This window comes from Lissotriton helveticus, chromosome 4_1 (genome assembly GCF_964261635.1).
Source record: "Lissotriton helveticus chromosome 4_1, aLisHel1.1, whole genome shotgun sequence".
In the NCBI taxonomy this organism is placed as follows: Eukaryota; Metazoa; Chordata; class Amphibia; order Caudata; family Salamandridae; genus Lissotriton; species Lissotriton helveticus.
In genome coordinates this window covers 449,554,098-449,577,001 of record NC_136063.1, presented here as the reverse complement: position 1 = coordinate 449,577,001, position 22,904 = coordinate 449,554,098, and the positions used below count along the sequence as shown (strand labels likewise).

Below are 22,904 nucleotides of genomic sequence, written 5' to 3'. Positions count from 1 at the left end.
CGAAATCTGCTATTCCTTAGCTAAAAGGGAACGTCCAGTGGGGTTGCATGCCCATTTGACCAGGGCGACTGCAGCTACAACTGCTTTAGGACGTGGAGTCCCCTTTCATGACATCTGCCAGGCAGGTACGTGGGTTTCGTTGCACACGTTTACCAAACACTACTGCCTGGACAGCCAAGTCCGTAGAGACAGCTTCTTTGGCCGTTCAGTTCTCCAGGACTTTCTGGTGTGAACTTGGTTCGCAGACCCACCTCCGGGGTTGGTATTGCTGGGGTATCTATTCTAAGGTGAGGAATCCATAACTAATTGTCTCTTTCAGATGAACAAGTTACTTACCTTTGGTAACAATATATCTGTAGGAGACATAGATTAGTATGGATTCCTCACCGCCCCAGCCATCCTTCCTGTTCTGCGAACTGACCTCTAGGGTAAGAGACTTCCCTTCAGGGCCCTAGTTTTGTGCACCAGTGGTCAATGTCTTGCATAGCTCTGCTCTTCTGTCATGGAATGTCATGTAAAGAACTGACGTCAGCGCGCAAGGGCGGCGTCTAGGTAGATACTGCAACGTCATTCCGACCACAACGCCAACGACGAACGCGCAGTCGACCAACGCCACCTACCGACGTGCAGGGGTACTGCTGAAGAAAAAATTCTCCAGATCCAGTCTGATGCCTGGGAGTAATTCTAAGGTGAGGAATCCATAACTAATCCATATCTCTTACAGATATATCGTTACCGAAGGTAAGTAACTTGTTCATTAGTGCATGCTTCATGTGCCTAAGATTGTGCATTCATATGATCTGTGTCTTTACAACTGGCTATAACGAGATGAAAGAAGATCAGCACGGAAATTGGAAGAGCTGCTTCATAAATGGACATATGATTCCTCATCGGAATTAAGTCTGTTCTGTTCAGAATAATAATATAACTGGACTCCAGTCTCACTGGAGTTCCCTGTTACCCCCCTACTGTTTTTCGGTACTGAATCTATTACAAAGTAGACCAGCTCAGCCGCATTGACATTATGTATTTCATGCATTTGACAAGCAACTGGATAGTTCCTGTCTTTATTGGTAATGGCCAGTGCTTAATTTGTGCCGGTGCTTTCCTGTGATCAGCACCGGCACTTATTTTACCAGGAACAATACTTAAGACTTTGACGAAACTGCAGTCAAATCACAGACTTCAAAGAACAGGCCAGAGATCTAAGTGCCAAACTCCATAACCAAGGGTACCCCTCAAGGATAACAGAAAAAGCAAGAAAATGAGCTAGATATCAAAACCGCGACAAACTAATTGAGGCACTGCCACAGGAAACCAAGGCCATGCCGCTCAGAAATTATGATTGGGATCCACCCCTCATTTCCCACAAAAAAGCTAAATCCATCCAGAGCAAAAACAACACGATCCTGAATGCATGGGGACTGCCAAAAGTTGTAGGCCATTTCGCATGTGGTGATTGCAGCGTATGCCACCTTACGAGTACCACCAAAACACTCGACCTCGAACCAGGGAATACATGGGAACTGCGTGCCCACACCAACTGTAACACGGCACACGTTAAATACCGCATTGTATGTCCCTGCAATCTTACATACATCGGTATGACTAACAGAAAGATAAAAACACGCATATGCAAACACCACAGCACGATCCGGTGCAAAAAGAACACCACAAAAATGACCAATCATTTTCTCGAAGTGGGTCACGCAACCAACGACATGAAATGGGTAATTATTGAAGCCCTGGACCCCAACACTCCGAATATCCAACAACAGTTACTTCACAAGGAACAGAGATGGATATATCGACTTTCCAGTCACAAGACTGGTCTCAATGACAATATTCCGTGGAATAGCCTGAGCAAACGGTAACATAGACTAACATCATCACGATATACCTTGTCATGCATATGACTCCAGAAACATGCGCTCGCCTTTATCTGTCATGGGAATGAATACTCTCCTGCTAAGCCCCCCTTGTTTTGCACAGGGACCACTCAGGATGTCCCTACCCCATGGCACCATATGCCCAGCTCCCCATGAGGGGCACCACCATTTTGAGCTCATATAAAAATAAAAATAAGGGACCACTTCTACCCCTTCCCTTTATGCTGGCAAAGTATGTCATTTTCATGCACCTAAGAACATCATGTAATACAGAACTTTGGCATTGCACATATGTGCATCCGTTTTTTGTCTCACTTCGTTGGCCACCTACTCGCGCCAACCGCGCATGTCCGCGCATGCGCACTGTTTGCGCATGCACCTTCGACGCACAATCCAGGAAGCGCTGCCTACAGACTCACGCTACTTAACCGGCTGGTCCCGCCGCACCGGCCACCAGCCGGGACACCGGAAGACCAGAATCAGGTTTACTGCGGAGGACACAGCACCACCAAGTAAGGCCTCGGGGCTCCGCAGATACTGCCATGTACGCATAAAACCAGCCCCATTATAGCTCACATGAGCGCCTTCATTCTTCCTTTCCATTTCAGATTGGTAAAACGCTGTGCCTCCTCCCCGAGCCCCGTAAAACTGCCATACTCCAGTGTAGCATTGTAAATATTGATGCATTTTTAATCTTCTTTCTGTATATAATTATCGTTATTCCCAATGTTTAATCACCGCATGGTAGCCTTTTACGTACACCGCACATACTTAGTGGTAACATCACATATCGTGCATGCTTTCAAAAATTGCACGCAGCGCGCCACGGGCTGCTGGGTTTCCTCCCCAGCGGACCATTAGCACGCCATAGTGCTACATGACTAAGTGCACTCACAAGCGCACTAGGAGCTCCTTATTGCGCAGCGCCACGTTTACTGCTGCCAGTTATCTCGGCAATGGCATGCCATTCACTAATTGCATGTTGCCTAGCCAGATACAATAGTCACCTGAAGGGCCCATAGAGACTATTGCATGACACAGATGTATGCCAAAAGATTGCATTTTATGTTGCGAAATCATGTATGTTGTGTACTGTCTTTTCCTTCCTTACAGGAATTTTTCGCTACCGAACAGTGTCCGTAAGTACGCCGACACTGTTCCCCCTTTTTAAATCCAATTTTTACTACACACCTTACCGCGTGTGTAAGAAAAAACCCTGTTTCACGTGGCCACTGTCGTTTTTGCCACTCACCTTTTCACCTTTGGTCCTGACGAAAGCCCCATAAGTAAACCTGAGGGGGCTGAAACATGTAGACCGCATCACTTTAGACAACTCACAAGATAATTATTCCTAAAGTAGTTGTATCACATAATTTTAAAATAATACCCTGGGCCGCCAACAATAAAACATTAGGCAAGGATTCCCAGAAGTATTTTTTAACATTCATCTTCACGCACATCACAATGTTGCACCACACCCGCTCCACTGTAGTCCGGCGTCGAAGCACAACCAGGAGGCACTCGGCCGCCTGGTTGGGACCCCGATGATGAAGCATGACACCAACCAGGTTGGTGTGTGAGGGGTCTTTTAATAACACCAAATGGGTCCAGTATCTAAGCCACAACTTATAGTGACTAAAGACAAACGCATACACATAGTGGGCTAGTCCACATTGTTTCTACATATTATTCTTGGGGACAGGACACGCCCTACATATCCTGGCTCTCCAATTGATTTTTTTAAATTTTCAGCAGCGCACAGCTGAAAGAGCTCTCGAGCTACCATTGTTTTTACACATCACATTGCATCAGTACTAAAATCACACCGTGGCAGAAAACCGAGGCTTGCGCTTTACCTTGGATGACGTCAACAGCATCCTTGCCAATCCCCCATTAATAGCTGACTTCAACATGGCAACTACCATTTCCCAAACAGCCGACTGGGAGAGTTTAAATGAGAAAAAACGCAACCGCATTTGCACCATTCTCCACGGGTTCATCCTCACAGAATATTTGAGAAACAACACTGCCCCAAGAGGATTAATAGTAACAAATGCCCCACGCATCTTCCTCGAAGATGCTGCCTTCAAAAGACTGCGCACAAATAGCGTGGAGATGCACCAGGGACTGGATCATCCTGATAATCCATACAGTCAAACGACTCTCTGATGCTATCCTCATTGAAATTCAAGCAACCGAATCACATTTCAAAGCCACCTTGACCTCCTTTAAAAAACGCCTGGACGAAACTAATAAAGAAATCAATGAATTCAAAGAAAATTTAACACAAAGCAAGATCAATAAATTTCAGAAGGACCTCAAGAAATTCTCCTACTCAAAATCATATCCATATTCCGAACCTGACTACAAAGCCCCAAACAAAAGTGATACCTCAGGAGGATCCTCAGATGAAGACTCATCTGGGAGTAGCAACTCCAGCGCAAACAGCTACAGGAGCAAACAACAAGGTAGAGGAAGGAACCAAGGCTGGCAACAAACGTGGACCCCAGCACCTCCAGGACCTAACATGCATTACCCGGGCCAGTACCCACCGATGCACCCACCATACGGATACGGATGGAACATGCCTTTCGGACCACCACCACCTCAGCCTTACCCTAATCAAAACCCACCGTTCCCTTTTTTAGGGGGAGGCCCACGAGGCAGAGGGAGAAGACGCCGAGGGAACCAAGTACATTGGGGAGAAGACCAACACGAGGGAGCCCTAACGAGGAGCAAAGCCAAGGACCAGCAACCCGGGCCCAGCACGAGATAAGCTTGGTAACCAACTTATCAACTCACATTCTAACCCAAAACGAACAAGCAGTGCTAGAAAAGGGGCTAGGCTTCGTACCAACTGCAAGGCTGGATAAATTCCAGTTACAGTGCGAGCTAGCAACCTTTTTTAGAAAGCTCAAACTAAAAGCCTTCTTCGAAACTTGTACAATCGTCGCCACACCTCAGACAGAGGGAGACACTCAATTCAGAGTAAAGTCAACTTTCATGCCTCCCCCCACCACCATTCCACCAGAAATATTGGTATACGAACAAGCGGTGTTCAAAGACATTGCAGACCTCCAGGAGAACCACATTTTCCAGAACCTCACCAGTGGGGGAACGAATGGCCATACAATCCCTACAATCCAACGAGTCCATTGACATTAAACCTGCCGACAAGGGCGGTGGGACAGTAATCATGAACTAGGTGGACTGCCAAAAAGAATGCATGAGACTCCTCAGCGACACCAAGAACTACAAGAGACTGGACCAAGATCCCAGTGACAACCTGAGATTACGCATCAACAACTTAGTTGAAGAAGCCGAAACCACTGGGCTCATTACAACTAGCGAAGCAAAATTCCTGACGACCACCGAAGGCAAAATTCCCTACTTTTACATAGTACCAAAAATCCATAAAAACAAAATGCCACCACTCGGCCAACCCATCGTATCGGGCATCGGGTCTTTATTAGAACCTCTATCTCGCTGTTGCGACTTCTTCCTCCAACCCATGGTAAAATCTACTAACACCTACTTGCAGGACACCAAAGACCTCCTCTGGCTCCTTGAAGGACAAACATACAACCCCGCCACATTACTCCTGGTAAGCCTCGACGTAGAAAGCCTCTACACGAGCCTTCCCCAGGATGACACCCTCAGAGTCCTCGAGATCGCCTTGGCCAACACTGCATGGCAACACCGGACGTCCACCAAATTCATTTGGGATTGTGCAAAACTAGCCCTAAAGGACAACTTCTTCGAATTTGAGGGCAAACTATATCTTCAAAAATACGGCACCTCAATGGGGAGCGTTTTCGCACCTAGTATAGCAGGCCTGTATGTGCATCATTTTGAGACACAGTTCATCTTCACCAACAATGAGCCCAAATTCCCGGAAATAAAATTTTACAAACGTTTCATCGACGATATTCTGCTAATCTGGGAAGGCAACACTGAATCACTTTCCAACTTTTGCCAGTGGCTCAACAGCTGTGATCATAATCTAAAATTCACCTACAATTCACATCCAAACAAAACCACATTCCTGGATCTGGATATTGAGGCAGAAGGGTGCTAGCTGAAAAGTAAAACTCACTTCAAGCCCACTGCCCGCAACTCTCTGCTACATTTCTCAAGCTTCCACCCTAGAACCCTGAGGGAGAATTTACCCTATGGACAATACTTAGGACTTCGACGAAACTGCAGTCAAATCACAGACTTCAAAGAACAGGCCAGAGATCTAAGTGCCAAACTCAATAACCGAGGGTACCCCTCAAGGATAACAGAAAAAGCAAGAAAACGAGCTAGAAATCAAAACCGCGACAGACTAATTGAGGCACTGCCACAGGAAACCAAGCCCATGCCGCTCACCTGTGTAACCACCTTCAATACGGTCTCCAACCAAGTATCAAAAATAATAAAAAAACACTGGAAGATCATTTAGACCGGAAATTTTGATTGGGATCCACCCCTCATTTCCCACAAAAAAGCAAAATCCATCAAAGGTGCAGTAGTCTGCACAAGGCCAAAACCCATCCAGAGCAAAAAAAACACGATCCTGAATGCATGGGGACTGCCAAAAGTTGTAGGCCATTTCGTATGTGGTGATTGCAGCGTATGCCACGTTACGAGTACCACCAAAACACTCGACCTCGAACCAGGGAAAACATGGGAACTACGTGCCGACACCAACTGTAATACGGCACACATAATATACCGCATTGTATGTCCCTGCAATCTTACATACATCGGTATGACTAACAGAAAGATAAAAACACGCTTATGCGAAACGCCGCAGCACGATCAGGTGCAAAAAGAACACCACAAAAATGACCAATCATTTTCTCGAAGTGGGTCACACAACCAAGACATGAAATGGGTAATTATTGAAGCCCTGGACCCCAACACTCCGAATATCCAACAACAGTTACTTCACAAGGAACAGGGATGGATATATCGACTTTCCAGTCACAAGACTGGTCTCAATGACAATATTCCGTGGAATAGCCTGAGCAAACGGTAACATAGACTAACATCATCACGATATACCTAGTCCATGCCTATGACTCCAGAAACATGCATTCGCCTTTATCTGTCATAGGAATGAATACTCTCCTGCTAAGCCCCCCTTGTTTTGCACAGGAACCACTCAGGATGCCCCTACCCCATGGCACCATATGCCCAGCTCCCCATGAGGTATTACAAGGAACAACGGTCCTGTGCTAATTGGGAAAATAGTGCAAGCATTAATGATATATAGACCACAATGAGTACTACATATGTTCTTCCAATGTCCAGCCGGACAAAGGGTTTTAATTGAATAGATTTTCAAGAGTAAATTTCAGAAATATAAGTACAAACAATTATACACGGGCACAGTCCTGTACCCCACATAAGGGAGAGAGTGAAAGGAGAGGACAATAAACTTGTGCACAAAACACAGAAAAATAAGTTAAAGAAAATTCAGTAGTCAGGCACAAACTGTGGAGCAAAATAGGCTTGCATATGAATCTTAATAATGCAAACTCTACAAAACAATAACCCACATCATTTTCAATCAATGGTTCATATGTGGTATTGTTCCAAAACAGTCGACGTTTCGATTCCTAGCTCCTAAGTACATGGGATCATCATCAGGACAAAACTACATTACAATTGCCTGATTTGTTAGAGTACACGCCTGTTGAAGTAAAGGGATAAAAACAGGGGAGAAAAAAGAAACAAAACCTAGTCAGGGATATATACATAAAGTGGTCAACATTACTTCTTAATATCCATATAAGTGACCTGCACCACAATTTGAAAGAACGACTTATAGTTTACATCTTCAGTTAGAATCAGGACCACCTGTGATAATTTAATAGAAACCGGTTGTTGACTTCAACATTGAAACACGATGTCATGGTTAACGTGCTTAGGTGCGTGATGAGTGACGCGGCTAGAGGCAGACCTAGTGTGCAAGAAGTCACGGCGTGCCCGAATCACGGTTAACGTGTTTAAGTGAGTCAGGGCTGTCGAAGGTGCCTAATTCCGGTAGTGGGATTGAGACTAGAGGGGGTCTGTGTTCCGGATTTGGAAAAGATCCCTAACCTTACCAGAAATCAGGCGTAAGGCAGCGCGTAGGTTGATGTTCAAGGGAAGGGTCTTGCAACTTGCGAGTTGTCTGTTGGGAATAAAAAAGCGGTTGGTGTCTAGAAAAAACGGTGTGGTGAAGGTGGAAGTGATATGTGAACGCCTGAAATTACCTGTTCCCCACTAGAGTTGAGTCCTTAGGGGGTTTCCATAAAGTGATTACAGGGGGTAACCAATGAGCCAAATGAGTTTTCAAGGACCGCGCTTAGTTGCGGTTTGGTAGCTTGGTTGAAGCTGGAGAAAAAGAGAGGGCAATGAGTGGCTCTATTTGTAAGGGAGGGATGGCCTAGGGGCTGAGCGTGTGGTTCGGCTTACCTTCGATGAGACTCCTCGATATGTGATCAGTACATCGTCCGCAGCACAGTGGCCGGAACAAGTGTGCTAATGAGCCGGTATGTTTTATAGGCTGACTCATTTGCGAGGCATAGAAATCGATGACGGGCGCAAATGCGGGATTATGGCGGCCATCTTGGAGTGGTGTTTCGAATACATGCTTGGATGTGCATAGTAGAATATCAGGGTCGGGTTTGGGATATACGTAATGTCTGCCCTGGGGCTGACAGTTGTGAAGGGGACGTGATGACCGGGTGAGGGGTGATTGTGATTGCTGTTACGAGTCGGTGGGTGTGAAAAAGGATGAGGTGCTTATGTATCTACAGTGCTATATACATCAACGTCTTTTGAACACAAGCTGTTGTTTACTGTGGAATAAAAACACTTAATAACAATTTCTGATTTTGACATTGCAGTTACATGTATGGACTGCCTCGTGAAGGACTGGCAGGACCACCTAAAGGGAGGTTCAGTTCGTGTCCTGAGCAGGACCAATGTTTATAGTAACGTAGTCCAACCCTCCATCCTGATGAGTCCGTTTCTTATTGTGTCAAATTGGATTATTGACTTCAGTTCCTCTCTGTTGAGGAGCTGTGCCGTGTTCCCGCCCCTTGGTGGAAGCTTCAGGACTTTTAGGATGGTCCAACGGATGTCATCCTCGTTGTGGTTTGCTTCAGTGAAGTGGTCAACCAACGGAGCATTTTGAGTCCTGCACCTGATGGGGCTTCTGTGTTGGCCAATCCTAGTTTTGATCTTTTGCGAAGTTTGGCCAATGTACAGTAGGTTGCATGGGCATTGTATTAGTTAGATGATATTACTGGTATTACAATTTGACAAAGTACGACAATGAATCGTAATGCTGTTGAATGTTAAACTTTTGCCTTCAGTTGTAAATGTACATACATTACAGCAACCACATTTTACATGCCCCACAGGTGGGGGTAAACCCCATGTTGACTCAAGAGTAGCGGATGGGACATTAGTGGGTAGGGAGGCTCTGACCAAATGGTCTTTTAGATTTTTACTTTTGCGGAATGCAAAGAGTGGACGTTCTAATTTCAACACTCCCGCATTCACGATTGGCCAATGTTTGATTATTGTTTTTCTTATGTGGTTAGAAACTGGAGAGAATGTGGTGACACAGGGGATCCTTTTCAGTTCTTTCTTAGGTTTGGGTGTTAAGAGCACCTCCCTAGGGCAATACCATGCTCTTTTGCAGGCATTTTTAACAATTCTCCTGGGGTAACCTTGATTTCTGAGTTTGGATGTTAATGTGTACGCTGCCTTGAAGTAGTCCTCTTTACAGGAGCAGTTCCTTCTAATCCTGAGAAACTGTGAATATGGAAGGGAGTCCCTCAGAGCTCTGGGATGGTTGCTCGTGTAACTAAGGAGTGTATTTCTTTCTGTAGGTTTTCTAAAAAGACGTATCAAAAGTTCAGCTCCCCATGAGGGGCACCACCATTTTGAGCTCATATAAAAATAAGGGACCACTTATACCCCTTCCCTTCTTCCTGGCAAAGTATGTCATTTTCATGCACCTAAGAACATCATGTAATACAGAACTTTGGCATTGCACACATGTGCATCCGTTTTTTGTCTCACTCCTTACCTTTAGAATATGACCACTGTAAGATGGCCGCTTCGTTGGCCACCTACTCGCGCCAACCGCGTATGTCCGCAGACATGTTCTTGGGGACAGCACGCGCCATACATACCCTGGGTCTCTGATTGATTTTTTGTTAGAATTCCAATCATTTTCTGATGGTATGTATTGTATCATGTGATCATTCTGATTTCACTAATACTTACTATCTCCTTTTTCCTTTTGGTAAACAAGAAAGTATACCGCTCCTTGAAATTGGCTTCCCTTTTTGCTTTGTCTAACACTTCATGGCTGCAAGCTCTTGCTAAAAATCTGTCTCTTCATTCTACTTGGGCCTCCCCCAATGTGATTTAATTGCTGCAGTTCTGCCTCATCCGGAGGTTCTCGGCGTACAGAATGCTGTTTATAAGTTTAATGGGGTAAAAGCTACCAGCATGAAGGATAGAATTACCCTCCATAGGCTTCCTATAGGGTTTGGTGTGAATATTGTTTTTTTTCTCACAAAAATGGCCAAATCTAGGAAGTGTACCTCTGTGGTGCTGATGTTTGTAGTGAAGTCAAGGTTCAAATTGTTAATGTTGAATTTTTCTACAAACATCTTGGCTGTAACTGCTGTGCCCCTCCACATAATTAAAAGATCATTTATAAAATACGTCCAAAGGACTACGTTTTCAGACCACTCTGTGGATAAGGCTACCACGAGCACCTGCTCCCACCACCATCCCATATGCAAATTAGCATAGCTGGGGGCGAAGTAAGTGCCCATGGCTGTTCCTCTGACTGCTTAAAGGTTTCTTTACCATATAAAAAGAAGTTGTTTTGCTGGCACCATTCTGCCATTTCCAAAAGCATTTCGGTATGTTGATGTAAATGGGTTGGTCTTGTGTCTGGGAAGTGCTTCATCGCTCTTACGCCATCGTGGTGAGAAATGCTAATGTAAAGGGAAGTCTCGTCCATAATCATAAAGACATATGAGTCGTCCCATGTAATGTCATAGGGGCACATGCATCAAGCTTTTTTCTGTTTGCGAATGAAAAAAGGCATTTTTTGATGCATGTACCTTTTTCCATTTGCAATTTAGGGAATCGCAATGTATTGCGATTCCCTAAACTGCAAATGCATTTAGGGAATTACAATTTGCGATTCCCTAAAGGCGATGCATGTAACCTTTCCTAAATGAGAATACTTATTTAGGCAACTCTAATTACCATCAACTTCAGGTTGATGGTAATTTGTGCATGCTTTGAAAAATGCACAAAAATGCATTTTTCAAAGTGCCAGATAGGACATGTGTGTCCGACACATGTGCACACTTACCATTTTTGGGGGGTGTTTCAGGGGGGCCTTAGGCCATCAGACACCGTTGGATTTGCATTCGCAATTTGCGATTACCAATTAGGTAATAGCAAATTGCGAATGCATTACCATTCATTCCTGTGGGCCTGTAGGCCCATAGGAATGAATGGAGTCACATTAGCGTATAGCGATTCGCAATTACCGAATTGCTATTAGCTAATGTTAAGGAATCGCAAAATGTATTGCTATTCTGACATCCTAGGAATTTGAGATTACCAAATTGCGATTCCTTAAAAATAGCTATTTGGTAATCGCAAATGGGGAGTTTGATGCATGTGCCTCAAAGACTCTCTGCAGAAAGTCACCTGTATAGTGTACAAAAAAAGCAAATTACAAATGTGTTCTGTAAAAAATAATCATTATACTGAGATCTGTTCTCAAATAAACCCCCAATAGCAGAGATTATCGGTTTTCCCAGAGGGTTCTATGCATTTTTATGCACCTTGGGAATAAGTTACAATATTGGTATCACTGGAGAGTCAGCCCTCGGGAACAGGTATTTCTCCTGTGAGATCAGACCCAGCCCTCTCCAATTTAGATAGTTCACTCAAATAGTTATCTTTAACTTCCTTATGTTTATTTGGGAGACCTTGCAATAACAGTTTAGATCACTGAGTTGTTGTTTTGCTTTTGCTGTGTTCAAGGGCCATAGGACAACATTGGCCCACTTGTCTGATCGACGTATAACTACACACTTCCTTGATTTCAATGTATCTATCACCTGATGGTACTGGGTCGTTTAGGCCACGTTATCATATCTGAGTCTCTGACTTGACTCACTAGATAGCCTCTTCATATCAGCAATTACTAAATCAGAAAAGATATCCAGGGAATCTCTTGATGAGATAGTCAAAAATCAGGTTTGAAGAAACAAAACATTGCTAGACTTTGGGAAGCACAAACTGCCCCAACACTAGGAGAATGGTGCAAAGATATGGATATGGACATGGCGGCCGAAAAGGCCATTCACAGAGGGTGCCCCAAAAAATGGGAGCGGATGTGGGGAAAGTTGAATACATTCAGGGGAGGCATCTGTACCTCACCAGTTATAGAACCACTATCCGACGAGGATGACTGAACTGGAATACTATGCATTCGCTAATGGACCTATGCTGTATACACAATGCAATGTTAATCTACGGTTAACACTTTCGCCACGGAGCTAATTCCCCACGGTGCTAGGGGGAGGGGGGCCGCGCGCAGAGTCACGGTGCTTGTGACGAGCTTGGCTCGTCACGCTGCATGGTGGTGCTGGCTCGTCATGACCACGCCCGTTTCCACAGAACGTTCAGCACAGCAGGGGAATTATCCCCGCGTGTGAGCGACGTGACGGGTCATGACGAGCTCACCTCGTCTTGAGCACAGCGCCACCGTGCCTCATGACGACAGCACACAAGGTGTTAAAAAAGATGTATGGTCATGTCATGGTATTGTGTCATGTTGCTAATGTTACTAATGCAACATGCAACATTTTTGGGTTTAAAAGAAGTAGATGCACTTCCATAGATGTCTACACCAAGTTAATCTGCCGCCTCTAAGGTTGAAGTGACCGGGCTTTCTCCTTCATTTTTTTTCTCCAATTGATCCAGTTCTTGCAACTGTTCCCTATCAGCCACTGCCAGATTGCTGGTGACTATATCACATCTACTGGTGGAGCACGGTTTCATGATATCCTTGGTGGCAAAGTACTTTTGAAGTTTAAACCGCCTCATAAATTTGAAAAAGTCTATTTGGGTATGTCCATTGTAAAAAATTGGGAGGGACATAAAAGTTGAGACCAAGGGAAAGTATTGCTTCTTCTTCCCCTGTTAGTTCATTGTTCGTGAGATTTACTATAGTTTGGGTATTCTCCACATCCATCATTTGTTCTGGCAGGTCTGTCTTGTTTTTGACCCAGATCTGGGTCCCACTGCGTCGTTTCCTTCTTTGCCTCCCCCTTTCCATTTTATTCTTTTCTTTGGGGGTGTGGCTTTAAATTCAATGTTCGATCTCACCTTAAAAAATTGAGTTCCTCCATCACTGTGCGATTGTCTCTATCGGACCCTGTTCTGCCTGATTGCCTTTCTCTGGGTCTGTTTCCACCACGGAACTGAATTCAGAACTGGTTCTGGTTTTTGATGATCGCACAAAGTTAACTGGTTTTTCCGATAGTTCCTGTCATTGCAGGTTGTCAAATCTGCGTGAGGATTCATATATCTGCCCCCTGTGGTAGTCAATTTTGTCTCTTAGAAACATTGAGGTTTTTGCAGTTTTTGATTCCTTGTTCATATTTCTGTAGTCTGCTTGTCATTTCTTTGTAAGGTTTGGCCCTGTTTCTCTGCATGCTGGCTCAACTCCTATTGAATTGTTTGTGTCTCATCCAGTATTTTATCATGATCTGTTTTGCCATATTTAATCAAAATTGTTATCATTATTCTTTTTTTACTCAGAGCTTTTTTCTTCCCATTCTCGAAGCATGTCAAGATCCGAATTCTCCTATGTCGGGGATATTAATATATGTAAACCTCTTTGAATGCTGCCTGCTTCTTAATATTTCAGGGGTGATTTACACTCCCACCTTTTAGTGACTTTTCCCAATTTCTACAGTTTCGCACGTAGATCCAATTCTGGGGTTTTGGAGGTGGGACCTCCACTCAGTGCACCCGAGTGCAATGTTAAATTCTCATTGAATATCCTTTCAGCCGCCTCCTCTCGTTCTCGAAGCCACTCATTCACTATTCTGATCCGTAAAGCCTTTATTACACGAGCGCAGGCACCTGTGGCCACTTATCTGCAATCCTGGACGCCCTCCGACACACCGGTTGCTCGTCTCTTCACACTTCATCTCAGTCATTTGCTGCAACAATTGATCAGCTACCAACACCTCAAAGTAGTTAGTAACTGATTCTTGGGATACCTGCCCTTTAGTGAACCCCGTTGGGTGACTTTAGCAGAAGTATTTCCCAAACCCAAATAGTTTTTTGGGTGTTTTTTTTTTTTAAAGCGGCACCACTTCTTTCAATGAACACAGGCTGCTTTAAAAAGTGCCCTGTTTGCCGATGTAGACACAGAGATAGTGGTCTGCTGTTCTTTGCAAGCCACCTTCCCTTTGTTTGTAGGCAGTTACAGGAGGGCTTACAAATAGTGACCGCGCTAATTAATACTCATTAGATATTGTTCCACTTATGACTGGAGATTTTACGCTGTGACCTATTACTACATAGCTCACGTTCCAGAATCTGAGACATGTCCTTTAGTACATCAGGCACCTAAATGTTGAAATACATCCATCATTGGTACACTAAGACGGAGCTTGGTACTCTTTTTCATGTGTATTATCAACTACCATATATTTGAAACTAATATATCAGCTCTAACAGATCTGGATATTGTTTTTTCTAAGATCTAAGAGAGTAGGGTTTCCAAGATCTTCATATTTGATGACTGCTTATGCCTGTCTCAGATGGCAAGACATACTGATTGCTGATCATCTGCAAACAGACACCTTTAAATAGAAGTCTTTGTAGCACACTAACATTTTCTCCCTGCAAAGTACAATTGTCTGGGCAGAAAATATGAACTGCCAAATATCCAAAACGAGCTGGTTTGGGGTTGGTAGTTTTGTATGAAACTGAGTTTTTTAGCCAATTCGATGTGGAACAGAAAGTTGAGACGCAAACAATGCGTTGCGTCTCAACTTGGAGGTCTTTATTCAAAACCAGTAGAGTAAGACAAGATTGTTTTGTTTTTCAGAGTTATTTGGTCCTGAGGAGAGTTCCTTTTCCATAGGAATTCGAAACGCATTGACTACGTTTTTTGCTAGGCCAATCAAGCAAAGTCATCATTCCAAGAATTTTTGTAGTGTTGTATTTTTAGATGGCCTATTGTAGAAATTTGCAAATCTAGTAATTATGGTTTCCAATATTGAATGAAGTGATTCACGTATTGATAACATTAGCCGCTGGTACCCCAGGGTGGGTTTCTAGTGAATGTATATATGGTGTATGTAGGAATGTGAGAATGAGTTGGAACCCTAGTATGAATGGTGTGTCACTTGTGTGTCTGAGGAAGAGCATGTTGTGAATTTGTGAAGACCTGGATAAGAATGAGGTTCTCTGTATGTGTGAAGGTTCTCAGCGGGGATTCGTGTAATGTTTTTTGTGACGATAGATTTTTGTAAAGGTTCCTCGAACTGAAATTATTTGAATCGCATTTTGAAAAATAAATTGATAAATGCAAACTGAAAGAGTGGTTTAGAAGGGTCAGTTTTATTCTGCCTCATCATGTTTCAAATTTACTAAATAAGTGGCATTACTGGCAATTTGTAGTTGTTTACCATTCTCCTGGAGAGCATGAGTCGGCCCGGTGCCACATGGGCCCACTCCGGCACCGATGGCGGACTCCACGGAGCCGCGCTGGCGCCGGGTTCTGGATTTGTCTCCTGAGGTCCCTTCTTCACCTGAGGTCCGTCAGGGCGGAGTCACGCGTTGCCGTCCCCCCGGTGTGCAGGGATGCTGTGGCAGAAAAGTTTTCCGGATCCAGTCTCACGCCTGGGGATAATTCTACGTTAAAGAATCTGCCGGTTAGAATCGTCTCTACCAGATACATCGTTACCGAAGGTAAGTAACTCGTACATTTAGAAGTGGCCACAGGATGGAGGCAGCTCTGGTACCGGCCAGTGACCATATCAGAAGCATTGTGGATAAGGGCAGCTCAGATGTGCTTATATTACTAGATCTCTCAGCGGTGTTTGACACAGTGAGCCGCTCCATGTTAGTGACGCAACCTGCCCAGATAGCAAAGCCCTGCAGCTGTTACAATCTTTTTATTAAGTAGGACAAAGATGGTGATTTGTTATCAATACTGTTTCAAACCGTTTTTCTACCTTTGAAGGTGTCACAAGGCTCTTTATTGAGCCCCAACGTTTTTAGTTTATATGTCTCTCCTCTACCATCCTTGATTAGATTGTTTGGTTCAACTGCCTTATTTTATGCAGATGGCATTAGGAATGTTGTCATTAAAACTGATAATATCCAGTGGGCCTTTTCAAAACTGTATGCGGGAGGTCGGAGTTTGGATGAGTAACAAGTGTCTGAATGCAGAGAAGACAGAGGTCCTTATTTTTGGAAGTCAAGCAAACATCTGGTCTGCTTCTTGGTGGCCTCTGGAGTAAGGTATTCTTCCTGCCCCAGTTAAATCGGCGAGAAACCTTGATGTAGTCTTTGATGACTCTTACTTTAATCAAACAAGAAAGTACTGCTATCTTGTTCTGTTCTCATGAAACTTTCCTTGCATTCCGTTGACTTCTTCGAAAACCTTTGGATCAGCACTAATTTTATTAAGACTGGACTACCCCACCCCCCCTGTGAGTGGCTTTTCGGCTTTTGGAACTCTTGGCATCCTGCATCTTGTGTGTCTACTATGCCTGATGACATATGCAGGCTTTGCAGTGGAACCTGAAGTCTCAATGGGCCAAGCACCAAGGGGATATCTTGACTACCATCTAGGTTTTGGAGGAGACTGCAAAAGACCTGCAGTTGTGGCTCAACCTCAGTTGGATCAGCAACAGACCTCTCCACCTGTCCCACCCAGAGCTGACAGTGGTGACAAATGAGTCATCTGAGAGAGGTGGAGATCAGATGACTCTGGTCTTGGGCAAAAACCCGTCCTTATATTAACCTGATTGATTTGGATATTTTCGCCTGCTTCTGAAGGCCGCCCTGCTATCCTTCATGGGAAGGCTGGTTAATGTTCTCTTGGACAACACCACTGCCACGTGGTACTGCAACAAGGAGGACGGGGTGGGGTCCTGGGTGGTGTACCAGCTGATAGGTGCTCCAGGGCATTTCCCAGATCATAAACTCCATGATGGGATCTTTGAAAGCCAGGACAGACAGGCTCAGCCAGCAGTGCCTGTTGGATCATGAATGCTGGTTACACTCAGAGGTATGGCAGGGGAAAACCCTGGTTACATCTTTTCACTACTGCAGAGAACATGTAACGTCAAAATATTTGCATTTTGGACTTCCATGAAGGCTCTCTCTCGAAGGTACATTCTCTTTAGAGTGGAGCTTAGGATCTTGTATGACTTTCCAACTGCTTCTCCTGCCCCAAGTTCTGAAGATCAGGAGCCATCAGGTCATCCTAGTGACTCAGGATTGGGCAAGGAGAGTGTGGTACTCAGAACTTCTGGAGATTTGTGTATCTGTCCTTCAATCAGGCTAAAGCTTTGGAAGGATATTCTGTTGCAGCAGCCTGACATAGTCAGCCAGAAGCCAAGCAATCTGCACCTCTTTTGTGTGGAGATTGAGCAGCACCAGTTGACTATTTGAGCCTCCTCCCAAGGTTATGGATGTTATCCTTTCTGCATGGTATCCCTCTACAATGAATATTTATGCAGGGCTCTGCAACAAGCTTGTAACCTGGTGTGGCACCTGCAATACACAACAAATTACAGGCCAAACTGATGGTGTCTTGTTGTTTTTATTATCCATAGCCAAGCAAAAAATTGTGGCTACTATTAAATGTTATTTGTCAGCCCTTTTTGCCTTTTTTGCGTGTGCTAGAGCGGTCATCCTTGTTAAAATCATCTGTTGTGACAAGGTCTTAAAAGGTTTGACTCATGATTCCTTCAAAATCTTTGTGATGCCACAGTGGAGTCTAAATTTGGTTCTTACTTTACTCATGTACATGCCATTCAAGCCCATACACTGCTGTCCAGTATGTCTCCAGACTGTTTTTCTGGTTCATCTTGTGAGCTAACTGCAAGCTCTCTTGTTGCAGCTGGATTATGCCATCTTTCACCAAACAAAGTGGTACTACGGACCAACGCAGCCTTTTTTCCGAAAATTATTGCATCTTTTCAGTTCGGCAATACACCACTCTTCCAGCATTTCTTTCCCAACCCGACCCCGTGGAAGAGGGGTGGACCCTAATTAAACTTAAAGCTTTTACATAAATTGCCCCAAAGACCTTTGGGTGAGCAGTCAGCTCTTTGTGGGGTTCTCTTGGGCAAAGAAAATCAAGACAATGTAGAAAATAACTTTATCAAGATGTGCTATTCACTTGCCAAGAAGTAGCCTCCAGAAGGATTGACGGCCATGCTATCAGGTCCAAGACTGCTACCACTACATTGACACACAGAGTGCCTGTTCTTGACAGCTGTTAGACTGAGACATGGGCATCAGTAGACACATTGACGAAGCACTATTCCCTCTACCTCCTGGAAGGGCATTTCACCCATTCCAGAGGTCGACCACCTTGGGATGTTCTGCTTTGGTATCTAGTCTAAGGTTGAGAAATCTGCTTTTTAAAATGTCCTTTAGAACAACACGTTGCTTGCCTTTGGTACTGCTGTTGCTGGTGGGGAGACTATCTAACAGCTTCTGCCACTCCGTTCTGTGAAATGGTCTCCATTCCAATCTAAAAAGATCCCATTCTAGGGAGCTGTACACTGGTATCACTGACTATTGTTGGGCTCTGTGGTGTGGTCGAGGATGTAGTCAAAGTCAAGAAAGTAACTGATATCAGCGTGCAGGGGTTCTAGTCTGAAACGAATTAGACCGGGGTCCGCATTATGCCATCTACCAGCGCATAGTAGCAATTCAGTTAAAATCATCTTAATTGTCTGGCCCCTGCAGATATTCTAAAGGTGAGGAAACTGGTTAGATCCACCAGAGAGCGTTACCAAAGGTAAGTAACTTGTTCTTTTGGACACTCCACACTCTTGGTCATTGAGGAGTCGGTTAATGGTTTTGCAAATTTTTTCTGTTTGTATCCTAGAGTCATAAGGAAATGGATTATATTGTAAAGGAAAAGCTTTGGCTTGAGAAAATTCTTGGGATGGAGTTTATGGAACCTTATGACAAAAGCATCTTCTATAATGGTATGATGATCCCTGATTTTTTAATACATAGAGACATTTATGAGGTGGAAGGTTATGCATGCCATGTTTTTGTCAGTAACTGTATGTGCTTCACAATCAGTAGGACAATAGTTTATTAATTTAAATTTTGTGATAGAATAAAAAAAATAGCATTAGATAAATCACATCTGTTTACTGCAAGTAGAATACCTACTTTGAAACATTATTTACGTCTGTTTTTACCTTGTACTGTGGGTGAATTTGAGCTAAGAATGACAAATAATTAAATCAGATCCGTTGTTAATTAATTAAAGCTGACTGGTTTAAATTTCCTTACTTTACGGCACACAGAGTCTACATGTAATCCTTAAGACACTGCTGCAGAACTCTTTCCCTTCCCATCAAGATTACACACACTATTAATGTTCCCTCAAAATGCCTACATTTAGTGGCTTGTTTATCATGAAGTGTTTTAAAGAGCAACAGTTTATAGTTACAATATGGCCGCATTTCGTAGCAGAATAATTCTGATGGATACCAAAACATGCAGGTTCCTCACAAGTTGAATAATCCCTCGAGTCAGACTGGATGCGTACATTTCAAAGCTCCAAGATGCTGGCAGGGATCACTGGCTTTGATGCCAGAAGTGATGCCAGACAATGCTAAAAAGCCGTACAGCACCCATCCTGGTGCATCATCATCAGTCCCCTTTTTTCCATGTCTTTGGTCTGGATCCAGAGCTTGTTCTCTGTGAGAGTTGTGTGAGCATTTTCACACAAAAATTATTTGTCTCTCCCAAAGCATTCAGGCTTGAAGACTTGGGTGTTTGGACAAAAAATGTAATTGTAAATATCGGGAGACCGAAATATTGGGAAAAAATATTGTGATACAATAATAGCGTGATGCAGAAATATCGTTGGCTAGAACATAATTTTTTTTCAGGTAAGTAATATCAGTATTGGTAATAATATAGTTGTAAAGCATTTCATTTTTAATTATCTTAATGTGTTTTAGTTCATATATTAATTGTATGTATTATTACTGTTTGTATAATTGTTAATATTTTGTAATCTAGTTTTTAATTTTAAGTGATTTTTTATGTAATTGCTAATAGTAATTTATGTTGTTGTAGCAGATTGCTAGGTCTATGGTATAGGGTGGGAAGTTATGCAATAATTAATCGCTAATTATTAATCATTTAATTGAAGATAAATTATGTGAATTGTGTAATAATTCCATTTTTTAGTTATATTTTAGGTGTGGTTGCTGGGTTTGTTGGGGTATTGGGTGAGAAGTTGAGTTATAATTAACAATTGATGTATTAATTATGTAATTGATTATTATGTAAATTGGGTAATAGCTTTACATTTTAGTTATATTTAAGGTATGGGCTGATGGGTTTCTAAGGACATAGAGTGGGAAGTTAAGTAATAACTGTTATTTATAATTATATAATTGATAATTATCTACATTATGTAATACTGATTTATTTTAGTTGTGGGTTGCCAGGTCTGTAGGGGTGTAATGTGGGACGGTAAGTAATAATTAAAACATACTTATTAATTGGTAATTAATTAGTTAATTGATTATCAGTTATGTAAATTGTGTTATACTTATTTATTTGAGTTATTTTTTAAGTGTGGGCTGCTAGGCTTGTAGGGGTATGGTGTGGTAACTTAAGTAAGTAATAAATAAATAGTTTGTTTTTCTAAACTGATAATTTATTGGTGTGTGTGTGTGTGTGTGTGTGTGTGTGTGTGTGTGTGTGTGTGTGTGTGTGTGTGTGTGTGTGTGTGTGTGTGTGTGTGTGTGTGTGTGTGTGTGTGTGTGTGTGTGTGTGTGTGTGTGTGTGTGTGTGTGTGTGTGTGTGTGTGTGTGTGTGTGTGTGTGTGTGTGTGTGTGTGTGTGTGTGTGTGTGTGTGTGTGTGTGTGTGTGTGTGTGTGTGTGTGTGTGTGTGTGTGTGTGTGTGTGTGTGTGTGTGTGTGTGTGTGTGTGTGTGTGTGTGTGTGTGTGTGTGTGTGTGTGTGTGTGTGTGTGTGTTTTTTTTGTTTACATTCCTCCTGAGTTTGTAGATTTGCTTGCGTGCATCCAAATCGTTGGTGGTGCAGAAAAGGGGCGATACCGCAAATGCCTCGTTAAAACTGCACAAACTTTCCTCTACTTAAGAGAAATCCCGAAATCTAGTCTGTAGGAAATATCCATTTTATTTGTAGCTCTTGCCAATAGTATAGGAACACGTTTCGGCTGCCCACAGCCTTTGTCAACCTAACTTAATGTGCAATTTTTTCCCGCATTTAAACTTGCAGACCAGGTGATGTCACTCTCATAAGCATAGACAAATCACTTTCATCTCAGTCTTTTATTTTTCAGATTATCATGTTTCTGTTTTACCATCACTTGTTGTACTAAAATGAGTTTAAAAAAATGATATTCAGCACAATAAACAGTTCTTAATTATGTTCATATTAAGAATGTCATATTTGTTCTAAATTTATAGGGTTATTCAAATATGTAAAGTGTTTGAAGTGAACTACTTTCACTACTGTTGCTTAGACTGGAGTGGGACTAGTACATGTTAACCCCTTCGAAGTCCAACACATTCCTTACTGTTGCACAGAGTGGAGTGTTAATAGTAAATCTTATCCCTCTGAAGTCCTACACTTTCCCTAATGTTGCACAGACTGGAGTGGCAATAGTAAATGTTACTACTCTGGAGTACAACAGTTTCCCTATTATTCCCACACTTCAATACATTTCCTAATGTTTAAATATATCTATCATGTTTTATTTTTAAAATGTTATACTGTTTGTGTGTGTGTGTATATATATATATATTTTTTTTTGTTTATTTTATAATATGTTTAGTAATTGCCTTTTCGGGAATTTACATTTCTAAATATTTTTTCTGTTGCTATTTTTAATGTTTTGCAATTGATTTGTTAATATTTTATTTGTTGTGTGTGTTTATATATATATATATATATCTTTTTTCAAAAAGATGTTCCCGTTATATATATATATATATATATATATATATATATATATATATATATATATATATATATACAGACACACACATATGTATCTTTTTCATAGTAATACATTTAAAAAATAACCAAAAGATTTCTAATGAAAAATATATATTTTAATATTGTTACAATATATATATATGTGTGTACATAAACATACACGTGTTTGTATAAGTATATATGTATATATAGTATTACATATTTAAATGTATTCCATTTACATTATATTAAAATATTTAAGATTTACTATTTTTAAATATATATGTTTAAAAACGATATCTGTGTATGTTGTTTAACAATATTAGTGTGATACCATCTTTTATTCTCGATATTTTTCTAAACAATATTTTTGACAATATTTTTGTTACATTATATTATTGTTGTTGATATTGTATTGGTGTTCAAAGCCTTGTATAGATTGTGAATGACGGATGTCCATAACCGATCCCCACTGTTTTTTGTCTCTGGTGCTTGGAGTCAGACAATGACTCCATGTCCTGTTAGTCATGCCTTAGTATGCATATGAAGGAGATCAAAGAACGGTAGGCTCAACTGTTTACGCCTGAGACCCTCAATGAGAGGAAAGGCCGACATTGTTAGAAGACTGGTTTGAGGTCACCTCTCATTCATCCAGAAAGCAAAAGAAACATAGAAAACAAAAGAAGCACATAAAGGTAAGTCTCCTCAATGCCTTTTCCTCCCAATGGATCGTCATCCT

At 42.4% G+C, this 22,904-nt stretch overlaps 1 protein-coding gene across 1 annotated transcript in view; it reads left to right on the top strand.

Moving 5' to 3' along the window:
- Window positions 1-22,904, top strand: part of TMEM67 (transmembrane protein 67) — a 989,409-nt gene that overhangs the window by 912,270 nt on the left and 54,235 nt on the right. Inside the window, exon 26 of the mRNA XM_078687042.1 lies at window positions 19,075-19,177. Within this exon, the coding sequence (XP_078543168.1) occupies window positions 19,075-19,177 (103 nt within the window). The remainder of the gene's footprint in view (window positions 1-19,074; window positions 19,178-22,904) is intronic.